Source organism: Peromyscus californicus, unplaced genomic scaffold (assembly GCF_007827085.1).
Source record: "Peromyscus californicus insignis strain IS unplaced genomic scaffold, ASM782708v3 Scaffold_12__1_contigs__length_115047231, whole genome shotgun sequence".
NCBI classification, from domain to species: domain Eukaryota; kingdom Metazoa; phylum Chordata; class Mammalia; order Rodentia; family Cricetidae; genus Peromyscus; species Peromyscus californicus.
The window spans coordinates 28,668,549-28,683,578 of NW_026294413.1; the positions used below are offsets into that span (position 1 = coordinate 28,668,549).

Below are 15,030 nucleotides of genomic sequence, written 5' to 3' on the forward strand. Positions count from 1 at the left end.
GACAGGGTTTCTCTGTGTAGCTTTGCGCCTTTCCTGGGACTCGCTTGGTAGCCCAGGCTGGCCTCGAACTCACAGAGATCCACCTGGCTCTGCCTCCCGAGTGCTGGGATTAAAGGCGTGCGCCACCACCGCCCGGCCATGTATGAAATTTCATCAATCAGAAGAAACAAGACAGCTAAACATACTGAATTGTATGATAGCCTCAGCATCAAAACTCATTCATAAAGACACCTTTATCCTGATATCAAATGGGATAAGGATACACACACAATGAAAATCAAATTCCACATTCTGTGATCAATACAGATACAAAAGATCCCCCCAATGTTATTTCATAACACATGTGATATTGTTAACTACAAGCACATTATTTATTTTCTCTCTAATGTTTTAGGAGTAACTGTGCTTGAAGGGCCTATTTATGCAGTGGGAGGCCATGACGGCTGGAGCTATCTGAACACGGTGGAAAGGTGGGATCCGCAGAGCCAGCAATGGACATATGTAGCCAGTATGTCCATTGCTCGGAGCACTGTTGGAGTAGCAGCACTGAATGGCAAGTGAGTAAATTTTTCTGAAATTTTTTAGTAGGTTAAGAAAAAATAATTGAGTGATAGTATTTAAGGATCATTTTAAAATAAAGGTATGCATACTTACCATACAAAATAAACTAAAATTTCCCAATATTAATTGTTAATCCAAGGAATATTAAGTGTATGTTATGAGAATATTTCTAAACTTTGAGTAAAATAGTTAAGTAGCCTTCAAAAAGTTAATAAAGATTTTGTGTTTATTTTACTTTCACTGTATGATTGTACCAGTCTGTCCACTTACCAACCTGTCTTTCTATCACCCTTAAATTAGTAATTCTCAAAACTCAACAGAATTTTTTATTAAATTTTCGTACAATATATTTTGGTCATAATTTCCTTTTACTCAACTCATCTCAGAACCTCCACACCTCCCTATCCATCATGCTAGCTCTCCCTCTCCAACAGCAAGAAAAACACCACAGTGAAAATCTAAATGTAAACAAACAGAAAACCAAAAAGACACATACAAAAATCCAAAACAGCTAAAGAGCCCACAAAAAGACAATAAACAACCATAAAATTCATTTTATGTTGGCCAATTACTTCTAGTCATGGGATGTGTTTTATATACCCATGTCACACCATTGGAAAAAATCTGATTTTCTCTTTGCTAGCAGGTATTAATTGTGAAGAACTTCTTGATTAGAAGTGGAACTTTGCGTCCACTTCCTCTTTTCAGTGTGAGAATTTTGTCTGGTTTGAACATCTGAGGTCTTGTGCATGCCGTCACAGTTTCTGTGATTTCATCCATGCATCGGTCCTGCTGATGTTGTAGACACTATTTGCTATAATCATCTTCTACCTTTGGCTTTTATAATCTTTTTTGTTTCCTCTGTTGCATAGATACCTGAGCCTTAAGGTTTCTCATTTAGCCTTCAGTTCTCTGCACCCTGTCCTTCCTCATCATTGTTGAAATAATTGTTTATATAAGTAAATTAAATGTAACTAGTAACTGGCAGATTTTTATGTAGTAATCATAAATTTGAAAATCATTGTATTTATGCATACCGACTATGGTTGATCTCCAAATATCTCATGATGGTACCAAAGGTTTATTCTCTGTGTTGGATTATTTCTGTGATTTACCTGACTGACTGTAAACTGCAGGCATCCTGCTGGCCAAGGACTGTGTTATCTGACAGAGAGAATCAAGTCTGGGAACTCATGCCATAGATACATGCTAGGACTGGGGTGATGTGAGCTACTGCATTGCCCATAATTTCTTGTGCATGCCAGATAATGATCTGTGATAAAGCTTCACAGTCACTGCCTTCTCCCCTCCCTGATAAATCATTCCTCATGCTGTGTATACCTTTATTTCATCTTTTTTTCTTTGTTACACTGGGGATGAAAAATCTCCCCTTCTTTACAGAGCTCTAATGAAGTGGGTTTTTTTTTGTTGTTGGTGGTGTTTTTTTTGTTTGTTTTTTTAAGATAGTTACTTAAACTGGAACAATTGTGCAAACTATTCCATGGTCTTGTTTAAAAGCTGAACACAATTTTGTTAGCTAAAACATATTTGGGTTTTTTGTTTGTTTTCTTTGTGGGTTTTTTTGTTGTTTCGATTTTGTTTTTGTTTTTTGTTTGTTTGTTTGGTTGGTTTTTTTTTCGAGACAGGGTGTCCCCTGTGTAACAGTCCTGACTATCCTGGAACTAACTCTGTAGAACAGACTGGCCTCGAACTCACTGAGATCTGCCTGCCTCTGCCTCTCAAGTGCTGGAATTAAAGGCATGTGCCACCACCACTTGGCTATAGTATATTTGTTAATTCTTTCCACTTTAACAGATTCCAGGTAATGCATTAATAGCCTTGTATTTTTATTACTTTTGAGCTACTTCAGACAGGTTTATTTTTGGCATAAATCATACTCTTAACATTCAGATAGTTTTTGCCATAAAAATGTTTTTAAAAGGTACATATACACATGTGGGAGTATACTAAAATATTATACTAAATATTCTATTTTATTCAAAGAAAATCTTTTTATGTATCATTTTCATATTTTCCCTTGATTGGTTCTTTTTGATGTACTTTTACTTGTATTTAGTATAAATCTCATATTTAAAAAAAAACACAGCCCAAATCATCCTTAAGACTTAGCCTGTATATAAATACACATTTCAGTTTGAGTAAAATGTAGGCTCTTTCAAATACTTTCCTGAGAATATGGCAGTGTATTTATTTTAAATACAATCACTCTGTAAGTGTGTAATGATGTTCAATGTTGTCAAAGATGATTCAATTTATTCACAGTGGTTCATATTTTTGAATATTTTATGTTAGATGGTTGTTCATATATTCAATGTACAGAACTAAAGTGGAAAACACATTATGTATGTGAATATAATCACTACTTTGTTAACAGATTATTTTGTTCTCTTTGACTTTTACTTACATACCATATGCTTTGGTGGAAGAGAAACACACACTAAAACAATAATAAAAGTCTGTACTTGCCTTTAAAACAGTGATGCTTAATACTTGTCTTAAAAGTCTTAAAAGTCTCCCTTTTTATGTTACTTGGTACTTTTTTTTTTTTGGAGATTTTGATATCTTTTCTTCATTTTGCGTGTTTCGTGTTTTGATTATTACCTACAATGAGGAACTGCTTTTCTGTATTTGGTGTTCTGTATGCTACATTATCCTAATTCATTTGTTACATTAATATGCAATGAAATACAAAGGCATCAATGTTTGAATGACAGCTTATTTTATTTTAGATTGTTCTGATAACTACCTTGTATCAGAGCTATTCTTCCTTATGAGCTTGTTTTTAAATATATTAATTTTTGTATATTTATAGTAAATATTCTCCAGCCCTAATAATAATACATGCTTGGAGAGTCTAGTCACAGTTCTTGAAATATACATTAAATGTCTATTCAGTTTCTTTGATACCTCATTTCAAGTGCTTTCATTACACAAGTTAGTGTTCAGCCCCAGTTGATAATATCTTTAGGAATTTCACTTTACTCCAATACTGTCATTCATACCATATAATAAAGTTAGATACTAAATGGCAGGAGACATGCAACTTCTTCAGGGGACAATGCCTGAGAAAGCACAAGTGTCTCTCCTGTGGCAAAGCCCCTGGAGATCCTGACCCATTTGGAAAGAGCATGTGGACAGTTTACTGTGTAATTCTGGGTATGCCCCCACAAGCATATGCAATATGTACTCTCCTTGACTTCACCGTGCTAGCCATACTGCTGGTGTTAATGAATCACAGTAGGCCATGAAACTTAATATTGCACATTTGCATAACCATTCTGGAAAAAGTGATTTTAACCATAGGAGCTCTAAAAGAATGATATTAAATAGATGATATCAAGAGTTAATGGGAACAAGGAGCATTCACAGAAACCCACTGTTCCCTCATTTCTAATACCTGCACCAATACCCAAAGAACATAAGGGAGATAGAGATAAGACAAGGGAAAAGCAACACCAACTATTAAGAGTAAGTTTCCAGGTCATGGTGTCTATAGAATAAATGGAAAAACCTACTTTGTCCCCAGGGGGATGGAGTAGTACAAAATGTAGAATGGATTGATTCAGCTTTGGCTGGTGAGTTGATCATGAGAACCCAGAACCTATCAGATATAAATATTAACCACAAGAGACAAAACTATCTCTCTCCCTGCATGATGCTGTAACCACATGTGCTGCCAATCAGGAACACTCTTCTGCCTCAAGATGTGCCTAGTTAGAGAAGTTCCTTTCTAGCTTGCAAAACTACTTATGCTTCTGACCATAGAGAGAGGTAAAAAAGGTAATGGTTACCTGTGGGAGAGTTGGGAGATGGAAAGCAAAAGAGATAGGAAACAAACTGATAATTATTGTTACCATTTTTAGACACTTAGGATGTAAAAACTGGCTGCCAAACTGTTCATGCAAACTATTGACGCTGTATAAATAAAGATGGCTCAAGCATTCTGGGGACATTTGATTGAACTACAGCAGGTAGTCACGGTCTTTACACACATCCATTCCAGGTCCTCAAACCCTTGTGGAGCAAGGCCTCCAGCAACTAATATCATTTAAATTATTTTATTGGAATTGTTTATATTTTATCTCAGTACATCCTTCAAAATATGAAACTATTTGGAATGATTTCATATTATAGTTGCAATCATCTTTGTCTTTTAAATTGAAGCAATGCAGCTTTGATTTGAGAATCTTTTCTTAAAACTAGACAGTGTTTTAACAGCTTCAGTGTTCTGTAGCTTGATGACTCTCTTAATGTCTAGGTGATTTTCTTATGTTAGAAATATAATCATTACAAGAGAATCTTTCACTTCAAAATCATAGCAAGGAATTCTCTCACCTCTGACAGCTGTTTGGGCATTTTCTCCCACCTGCAAATGGAAGATTTCCTCTTATTTTCACATATCACTTCGATGTCATTCTGTATTAGGTGTTATATCTTTGATGTTTACAATTCTTTCAATTAAGAATCATACATACTAAGAAGCAGTCATCTTAAATGTAGATTATTTATTCTACTATTTTTTGTGTAAAAATAAAAAAATTCCTTAGAGTTTAAAATTGGTGTGTTCAGACAGATCAAATGCAATATAACACTGAATCCATGAAATAATCTTATAATAAAGTATATTAAGTTAATAGTTCATATTTGTCACCTTAGATTTATTTAAAGCCAGAGGTTTACTTAGCAGGTAAAGAAAATGCAGCCAAAGATTGCAACATGGGAGGAGGGAGGTTGATCATAATGTTAGACACCCCAAAATCCCAAATATATATCTGTGTGTATATAAAGCACAGATATGCTATATAAGTGTATATCTGTATATGTTTTTTTTCTATTTTTATCACTACTTTGATTTTGTTATTTGAATGTTTGAATTCTAGTTAAATTTATTTTCTTTTCTGATTGTTTGCTTATTTTATATCATCTCCCAATATGGCTACTAGTATAGTCTAAACAATACCTCACTTTGGCATGAATTTCATTAAATGTGTGATACCATCCCTATAGAATCTGAAAAACATAACAAAAATAAAACTATGCAGCTCAGTCTTATATTTCATCAGGCACTCATCTATTCCCTTGGAACTTCATTTTAGTAATTCTGGTAGCTATTGTAATTTACATACAGTATGAAACATTTAGCTTAAGAATAATGTAAAGAGAATTGATGTGTAACTTATCTACCATGACCTCTTCTCCTTAATCTTCAAGGCCCACCTCTGTACTATACTTCCTGGGGAAGATTCATTTTTTTATATTCAAAACTGATATTCTTTTTCTTAATGTTAGAACCTCAATTTGCTTTCATCCATATCAGAGTCATAAATTTAAAAAAAATAAATAGAAGAGAAAGAAAACTGCTCATTTAGTGAATCTTACTATTTGAGATGGGAGATTAATACATTATCTCCTGGGAAAATATTTTGTTTTGTTTTCCAGTGAATGTATTTTTGAAACAGGGTCTCTAATAGCCAATGGGTTCAGATTTGCTTTAGAATTAGGGATAACCTTCAACTCCTGACACTTTTTGCTTCTGTCTCCTGACACTTTTTGCTTCTGGGATTCACCGTGCCTTATTTAGACAATGCTTAGGGTCAAACTCTGTACCTCATGTATACTAACTAACAAGTGAGCTTAATTCTTATCACAGGTGAAACCTCATGGACTGTCTGATTCTGATCAAGTAGAGAAACATTCCAATATCAGAGTACAATGTGTGTCAAGTACAAAAGTATGTAATGCATAAAAATAAATGTGTTATGAAAAATGAGACACAAAAGATTGACTAGACAACATTGTTAGTTATTTTGGCGGTGCTCTTATCCTGCGAGGAAATGTCACGAAACATGACAGAATCCACTAACAAGAGTTTTATTAAGATAAGAGAGAGAGACTGATGTGCTCAGGCTTGCGGAAAGACACGTGCATAAAGAGAGAAGCCGAGAATATGGCGCCTTATAAAGGCTGGGCCATGCCTGCATACAGAGGCTCATATGGCTACTCCACGCATGTGCATAGACCACATGGTCTCACTTAGCGCTTTACGCAACCACGCAGAGCCACGGGGTCCTGGTCATGCGAGATGTTTTGACCCAGAATTCGCTATTTTGACCCAGACATGGCTAGGCGGAAGTGTCTAGGTCCGCCGGGCTTGCGTAACCATGCCCAACCATGGGGGCTTGTTGTGAATCTATCAAACATGTTCAAGGCCATAAACTAATATGGGAAATGGTTTAAAACAAAGACCAAAGTTTGCTTTATAATTTTATGTGTGTTCTCTCTTGCTAAATAATAATCTCTAACTGCTCAAAGATGACATAAAATAATAATTTGATTAAAGGGGTGGCTACGAGACAATCCAGTAGTGGAATGTGTGACTTGATAGAGCAGACCTGAAAACCACCAAGCACAAAAGGCAATACTAGTTCAGCTCAGTTTTCTGTTTTCTGTCAGTTCCTTCCTACCTCAGTCATGGAAGACGTTGTCTTCAACAGAGGCCAAGGGTAGATTTTTAAGGACTTTAAGGATTCCTCTGTCTAAATTGTAGATGGCATAATTCGTATTTTTCCTACTGTCTGAGAATCTTGTCTAATCATATTTTCACTGAGACTGCCTTTAGCTCACCAAGTCAAAGTTACTTTTTCTTCCGTTTGTGATCCAAAGACATGTGGCTGACACCTGTCACCTGTCTGTCTTGCTGCAGCAAACATTAATGGGAAGTTTTCTCAGTGACATTTTCCAGATGAACCTTCAGTTAAAAAAAAAAAAAATCTGGAAGGCAGAACTAGATCTTATTTATTTTTAATTTTAAAATATCTGATGTCAAAGATAATACAGTCAAGGAACCCAACTATCTGTCAGGAGCTTAAATTCTATTAACTAGAAATAGTAACCAGCAAGAACAAAGCAGCTGCCTGACCCTCTAGAACAGCTGACAAGGGGGTGTCCAAAATGAGGTTTGAAGTGTCCATCTACTAGGTTTGACATTTAATTGTACTTAAGTTTTAAAATGTGGTAAATACACCTGAGCTATTTTGTGTATTTAAAATATCCAGGTATAAAATGGGCGCATCCTAATAAGTAAAGTTAGCTGAGCTCTGTCAGGCCTTAGCAGGTAACCATGTTCTTCAGGCCTGTGTGGCAGGCACAGCAGGTCTAAGGCTGACTCTGCAATCTACATCAAGATTTCTTAGTAAGCAGTAATAAAATCAGTCACCCACCTGGCTGAGAGCTTAGTGGGAAATTCTGCAATAAGCAGTTCACATGAAGGGGTTCACTGAGAAGATCAAGCAGGAGCATTCATCCCTGGTGTCTACAGATTGTCTTTAGATCAGATTAAAGGATTTTGCATGTATTTAAAAAAAAAAAAGAACTACACTAGATCTAGAAATCTGCTTTAGAGTCCTTACCCTATAACTTGTCGCTAGTAGCTATTACCCACAAGGCTGGGTTCCTGATGTTGTTTTTAAGAAACAATATATTTATATTAAAATAAATTTCAATGTATTTGGTCAAACCTTGAAATTTTTGGAAAATTACATTAGAATCACATATTTATAGCTTTAATTTAACTATGAAAAATGGTAAGGAACTGTACCTCTCATACAGATTTAAGAAAGTTACATTTCAAGCACAAGAAAATGTGGAATATGGGAAGACTTTCTGGTGTTAAAAAGCACTTGATTTTATTATTAAGGAAAAGGAGAAGTAGCCCTGGACATGAGGTAGAAGGACGCAAAGCATAGAGGAAGCATGGCTTTCCTAGACACAGAGAGATCAAAACTAGCTTAGATTTGTAGTAGGAGATTCAGGTCACTTCCTGATGACAATTTACTCCTTTTGGCGTCCTGTGTTATTTTTGTATCAGGGCTTACTATTGTAAAGAATAATGTATCACCACGCATGAGTGAACCAGTCACTCCTATTGATATGACAACGTAGGCAAGAATTTTAGTCATGGATATGAAATAATGAGTGTCTTCTCAAATCTTACCAGTTAAGAATTTTCATGTGCCTGCACTTCAGGAAATGCACAGCTGTCGTAAGCTGCACAACACGATGGAATTCTAAGGGCACTCTGTGCTCCGCTCATCTTTCCTTCCTTCTCCTGCTTCTTCCGTCCAGCCCTCCAACTTGGAACTTTCTTGGACCAGAGAGGATAACTAGGCAATACTCTCTTTTGAACAAGTAATGGCGATTTATATCCACCCTATATTTTCATGGCAAAGCAAGAAGACTGTAAGAAAATTTCTTTAGGGCAGAAAGCAGATTTGTTTCTGAAGTGAAATGAAAGTATCATTTTCCTTCAAGACCAAGTTTAAACACTCACTTGAAGCTCCCTTTTAAAAGATTAGCATGTCCTAAACTCAAGACTCCTCAAGGTGTGAAACACACTCATAGGCTATGAGTTCTCACCTCAATCTTTCTCTGTCATCATTGGGAAACAAATGAATGGTAACAGGAGACTTACAGGGTTACTTGTTTTGCATTCACATTTCTATGAAAGAATCTGGGGCATTGGTCTTCTGCCAGCTTCTGTAAGACCAATGCTCCAGATTCTTTCATAGAAATGTGAATGCAAACAAGTAACCCTGTAATAATCTTTTGACAGAAGCAATCCAGCTAAGAGTGGAAACCAAAACTGGGCTTTCTCTTGCGTGGTTGTAACACCAGCACACAGGATGCTGTGGAGCTAAAAGGAAGAACTGTTATGAGCTGAATGCCAGTCTTAAATACATAGTATCAGACCAAAACCGTATCTCCAAAGTGTAGAGTCAATAAATGAATAAAGGCATCCTGAGTCCCATCATTATACTTCCACTCCTCTAAACATTGAACCTATATCATGACAATACAGGATTTATTTCCCAGAGTCGCTGAAGTAAATGTGGCAATATACAATCAGTAGCACTGTCTTTCGTGGGCATGCATTAACTAGATATGAAGGCATGGAAACTTGGTCCCAAAACATTATGCAAAAACATCTTTACGCTAATTAAACACAGAAGAAATAGAAAATAATGGGGAAGATTGGATGCTTGTTACTCTCAGCAAAGCAAGACCAAAATCAAGTCTATGTCTGTGTCTTATGCTAACTCTACCATGAAAGATATATGCTGCTCAAAATTCATTGCAAAATGAGAAAAAAGCCTGACAATTCCTTAAGGGTGTTTCTTTGGCGGCTTTTCGTTGTAGGTTCAGAATGAAATCTCAGCCTCGTATCTCGGCCTCCACACCTCTTTCATTCTTCATCTCTCTTTCTCATCTGGCTGTATCACTCCCTCCCATCCTCTCCCAGCACCTGCCACTTTTTATACATCACCTGCTGTTACCTTTCGTCAGCCACGTCTCTACATACACTTTTCTTCTGTGTAATGCTGCCCCTGCATTTCTTCATTCTGCAGATTTTACTCAGCTTTCAATGCTGACTTGAAATGTCATGTTTCCTTTCTTGCTGTGAAACTGTCAGCTGTCACTTCATATGTTGTCAGCTCATTTACCTCAGTTTTGGAATCCTCTCTGCTCTTCAGAGTCCCAACATCTAATTTGTCCTCATAGTAAAAGCAAGCAGAGAGTCTACACTATGATTCAATAGATATAGAGGGGCATCTGAGGATAAACAGATTAATTGTTCAGGAAAGTCTGTGTTCACAGGGTAACATTTTTCTAGCAGCTCATTTGGGTTGTTTCTATCCTTGGTTATAATTTTAGTGATAAATATAATAAATTATTTTTTATTTACTTTTACCTTTTAGTTCTTGGTCATTTCCTGTTTGTTTAGAAATAAGTAGATTACAGTTTGAGGCTGCCCTGGTCTACAGAGCAAGATCCAGGACAGGCACCAAAACTACACAGAGAAAACCTGTCTCAAAAAAAAAAAAAAAGAAAAGAAAAAAGGAAGAAGTAGATTACAAATAAATTTGCTCTATTAGGTATGTTCACAAAGTGATTATTTAGATTTCTTTTACCATTGTGGAAACACACCTATTAGTTTTCATACTGCATTCATAGAATAGTGAACGAAGACATTGTTATCTCTTTAAATGAATCATAATCCACCATTTTTTCACAATTCTTTTATAGTATATTGTGTATTTTCTGCTATCAATTTTTCTAATATCTCTTATTAATTTTATGTTGTAAAATCATACTATTGTTCCTTAGATTGTTAAACATTGGATTGTTTGAATAATACAAAAATTATAACATATTCCAATAGAAAATTATATAAATTTTCACTAAATTAAATTATGTAGTTCAAGTCATTAAATTAGCTTTGAACTGATTATACAGCATATCTTAAATAATAATTTACATAAATATCTATAAAATAATACTTTTTTATTCAGACATTTAACAAATTTCTTCAATATGTAAAAAATGTGTTAGTAGATTTTTACCTGGGGTGGATTCAAAAGTAATTATATCAAGGAAGTTAATGATGTAATCTATGAACTTTGCAGAAACCATTTATTTCCATGTAACATATTTTTAAAAATGCTATTACTGAAAAGTATGTGAATAGAGTCAATACTTAACTTTATACAAAAGTTTAATTTATAGCAATAGGTTTTTATATTCTGCAAAAAATAAAATATTTATGTCACTCATTCCTCCTGTATTGAAAAGATTTTCCACTTGCCAAATTTGATTTGTTATAAGCTATCATGATTTATTTTATTAATTAACTTATTTTAAAACCTAATTATTGGAGAGTTTCAGTGTGGAAGTCGGATGCATCATTGAAATGCCTATATTTGTACTTGTGGATATGTGACTTTTATCTTTTATCCTGTGAATATGCATCAATGGACAGTAATTGATGTTCATATATTGGCCCCTCTTTCCAACCTGGTTATAAAGACCCCTCTGCCCATATCATGTGGTGCTGAACTCAGTTTTCTACTGTTTTCTCTATCTTTAAATATATATTCTTAGAGATATTAGCCTCTAATTTATCAAATTTGGTGTGTCTTTGTCTTTTGTATTACAGTTATTGATGACATCTTAAATCAGGTTTGGAAGTATTTCTTCTTCAGGTTTTGGAAAAGTTTTCAAGATTGTCATCAGTTATTTTAATTCTCTCTCTCTCTCTCTCTCTCTCTCTCTCTCTCTCTCTCTGTGTGTGTGTGTGTGTGTGTGTGTGTGTGTGTGTGTGTGTGTGTGTGTGTGTTCTGTGTGTTTACCAATACAGTCCTAGGCTTCTCTTTGTAGATTTAAAATACTAACCCACAAATCAAATCCTGATCAGCCATGATGTTCTGTTAGGAATTATGATTTAGTTCTAGGAGATGCAGTTATCATTTGTTTCTTCTGTATATTGTTGCATGTACACACACATACACACACACACACACACACACACACATACATATAATTTTCATTAACTGAAACAAAAATAAACCTGACATAATATTGAACAGAATTGTTTTTGTTATCACTTATTAACAATGCTAGGCTAGATTTATGTACTGTTCATGTCATGTATGTGAGAAATAAGAGCAACTTAAACTCAAAATATGATATAGCTTCTATGTATTTTTTTTTTTTTTGATTTTTTGAGACAGGGTTTCTCAGTGTAGTTTTGATGCCTTTCCTGGATCTCGCTCTGTAGACCAGGCTGGCCTCGAACTCACAGAGATCGGCCTGGCTCTGCCTCCCGAGTGCTGGGATTAAAGAAAGGCGCGTGCCACCACCACCTGGCCAGTTTCTATGTAGTTTTTGACCAGTGAAAATCTACATATTATATACTTTACATGGAGGTAATTATGCAATATTTCTGCAAATTATATTTAGTACTTTTTTGCAGTGTTTCAGGATTATAGCATACATCTTTTGAACTAGATGTTCAACTTAAATGAAATAGAAATAAATGAGTTCAGATTTCATGAAGTGTTAAGGATGATTATTTTACTTCTGGTTGATTTTGCAAGTTAAATTGTTCAATGCTTATCATTTAAAATGCTGCTGTTGCTTAATTTCATCATCTTATAAGATTGAGAGTCAGCAGACAACTTCTGAGTGATCAAGCAAGGCTGTATGACATTCACACAGAGAACACTCAGGCAACCAGATATATTTTATCACATCATGCAGCATGAGAAACAGCAATGACATTGTAAAAAAAAATCTGTAGTTTGAAATCAGCTTAAACACCATATTGTAGAATTATTAAAGAATACTAGAGCATGGAGTTGAAAGCCCAAAGCCTCCAAACTATAATACACAATGCCTTGATTCTATGCATCTATATTTAAACTGAAAATGGAGAATTAAGTGTACAAGCAGGTTTTGAGGATAATAGTCATAATTAAGGACCAATTTGATAATACAGTATTAAAAGAAAAATAAATTATTGTTTCTTTGCTTGATGTTTTACTATGGGAATTGTCCACAAGACTTCTATCAGAAGTAATGGCTACATACCCTGCAGCTACAGTTCACCCTGATTAATTCCAAAGGTCACAATAGCGTCAGTTTCTGCTCTCTCCACTATGATGATTTTGCTACTCCTAAAACTGTTTAGACAGTCTCAAAATCTTCCCTTTTCCAGAGGTCTAACCTCTGCTTTAATCACCATTGTGATCTTCCTTTTAATGCAAATTGTATTTTGTCACTGGGACATATTCTAATTGTTTACTTAATGTTGCAGACATAATCCATATACCCAGCAAGGCTTTCTCAACACTAATTACGAGTTGTGGCACTTAGAGACTTCCATCAACATATCTATGTATCTGCTTTATTTATTTATAATACATCAGTAGAATTGCAGGATCTTTTAATTTTTTTGCCAATGTACAAATAGATGTGATAGAGAGATGATAGATAGATAGATAGAATAATGTGAAGCACATACAATTCAATATCAATTGAGTAAATAAATATAGGTATAAGTTTTCTTAAATATAGTGGTCTTCATGAATTAACGTAGAGTAAAGAAGAAGTATTTTTTCAAGGGTTATACAATGTATTTGTAAATCATTTAATCTCAGTAGTGATGCAGAACTTATTTTGGAAGGCTTCTATCATAACTAAAGCAAAATGAGTATAAAGTTCAAAATTATTCATTCAAACCACTGAAGTTTGCTTAGACTACATAACACGCACTAAGAAAGATGGTTGTTATGACAACATGCATTAGAATATTCCATTGTTAGTGATCTAAACTGTGACAGTGCAATGTGGTGTCTGTGCATTCGGCATGCATCATTACTGATTGCAAGCAAGATAATCACAGTTCTCTGAGTATGGTCATCTTACTTATAATTTATTCTACGCTTAAAACATCTATTAAATATTACCAAGTATTAATTCAAATTAATGTATCATTTCTGTTTTATCATTTCTGTTATATGCAACCAAATATATTTATAGAATCTAAGATTAGAAAATTATTTTTGTATTATTTCACATAGAATATTGCATATAACAATAACAAGAATTCGATTTATATAGCATCATTTGTAAGACTACCTTCATTAAGATATATTTCACACTGTGAAATTTGATTTAAAATATAAATTTTACATTTTTGCCATCCAAACTATAATATTAAACTTTTTAAATTGTATTTTCAGGTTGTATTCTGTTGGGGGTCGAGATGGAAGTTCTTGTTTGAGTTCAATGGAATACTATGATCCTCACACAAATAAGTGGAGCATGTGTGCACCGATGTGTAAGAGGAGAGGAGGTGTTGGAGTGGCCACCTGTGACGGTTTCCTTTATGCAGTGGGTGGTCATGATGCTCCTGCTTCAAATCACTGTTCCCGGCTCCTGGACTATGTGGAAAGGTAAGCCCCTAGGGTACTAAAGAAGAGCAAATATGACCGGAAGTACTGTCATTGCTTTCTTTTCCTCCCCCTCTCTGTCACTCTCCCTTCATCAGTTCTTCCCTCCATTCTTTCATCTTCCCTCTCCATCTCCTTCTCTAGTATATGAACACTTTTATGATTTCATTCTCCCATGTTGCTTCTTTCCATTAGCTTAAAGCCTCAGCATTTCCACAAGATACTCAAGTACACTACATATTTCTGCTGAGGGCTTTTTTTTTTTTTTTAAATGATGACTGGGACAAACGTTTGCCATTTGCTAGACAGAAAATTTGTCATTTATTTCAGAAGTTGTTCTTTTATCAGTTTATTTTATTTGTTATTTATTATATTACCTCAAACTCTCAAATATGGGTCACAAGTTTTTTTGTTTGAAAATACCATTTTGAAAAAACATAGAATTATTGCTAGTATACTTCATATAACATTAGTTTATGTAGGAAATATAAATGGTCTTATAATTCTGGATGAATTTGGACCAGATACATCAGGGACAAAGTGATACAGTACTTTGGCTTCAGAATTAGTCTAATAAGACTTAAACATACTGGCTTGCTTATAGGTGTATTAGGTCACTTAGACTTATTTGGCTGTTTGGAGGAAACACTGGTAAGTT

The 15,030-nt window shown here is 34.8% G+C and overlaps 1 protein-coding gene across 1 annotated transcript in view; it reads left to right on the top strand.

Annotated features, from left to right (window-relative positions):
- The window catches only part of Klhl1 (kelch like family member 1), a 335,255-nt gene that overhangs the window by 288,446 nt on the left and 31,779 nt on the right, over positions 1-15,030 (top strand). Inside the window, exons 8-9 of the mRNA XM_052732608.1 lie at positions 395-557; positions 14,163-14,375. Of these exons, the coding sequence (XP_052588568.1) occupies positions 395-557; positions 14,163-14,375 (376 nt within the window). The remainder of the gene's footprint in view (positions 1-394; positions 558-14,162; positions 14,376-15,030) is intronic.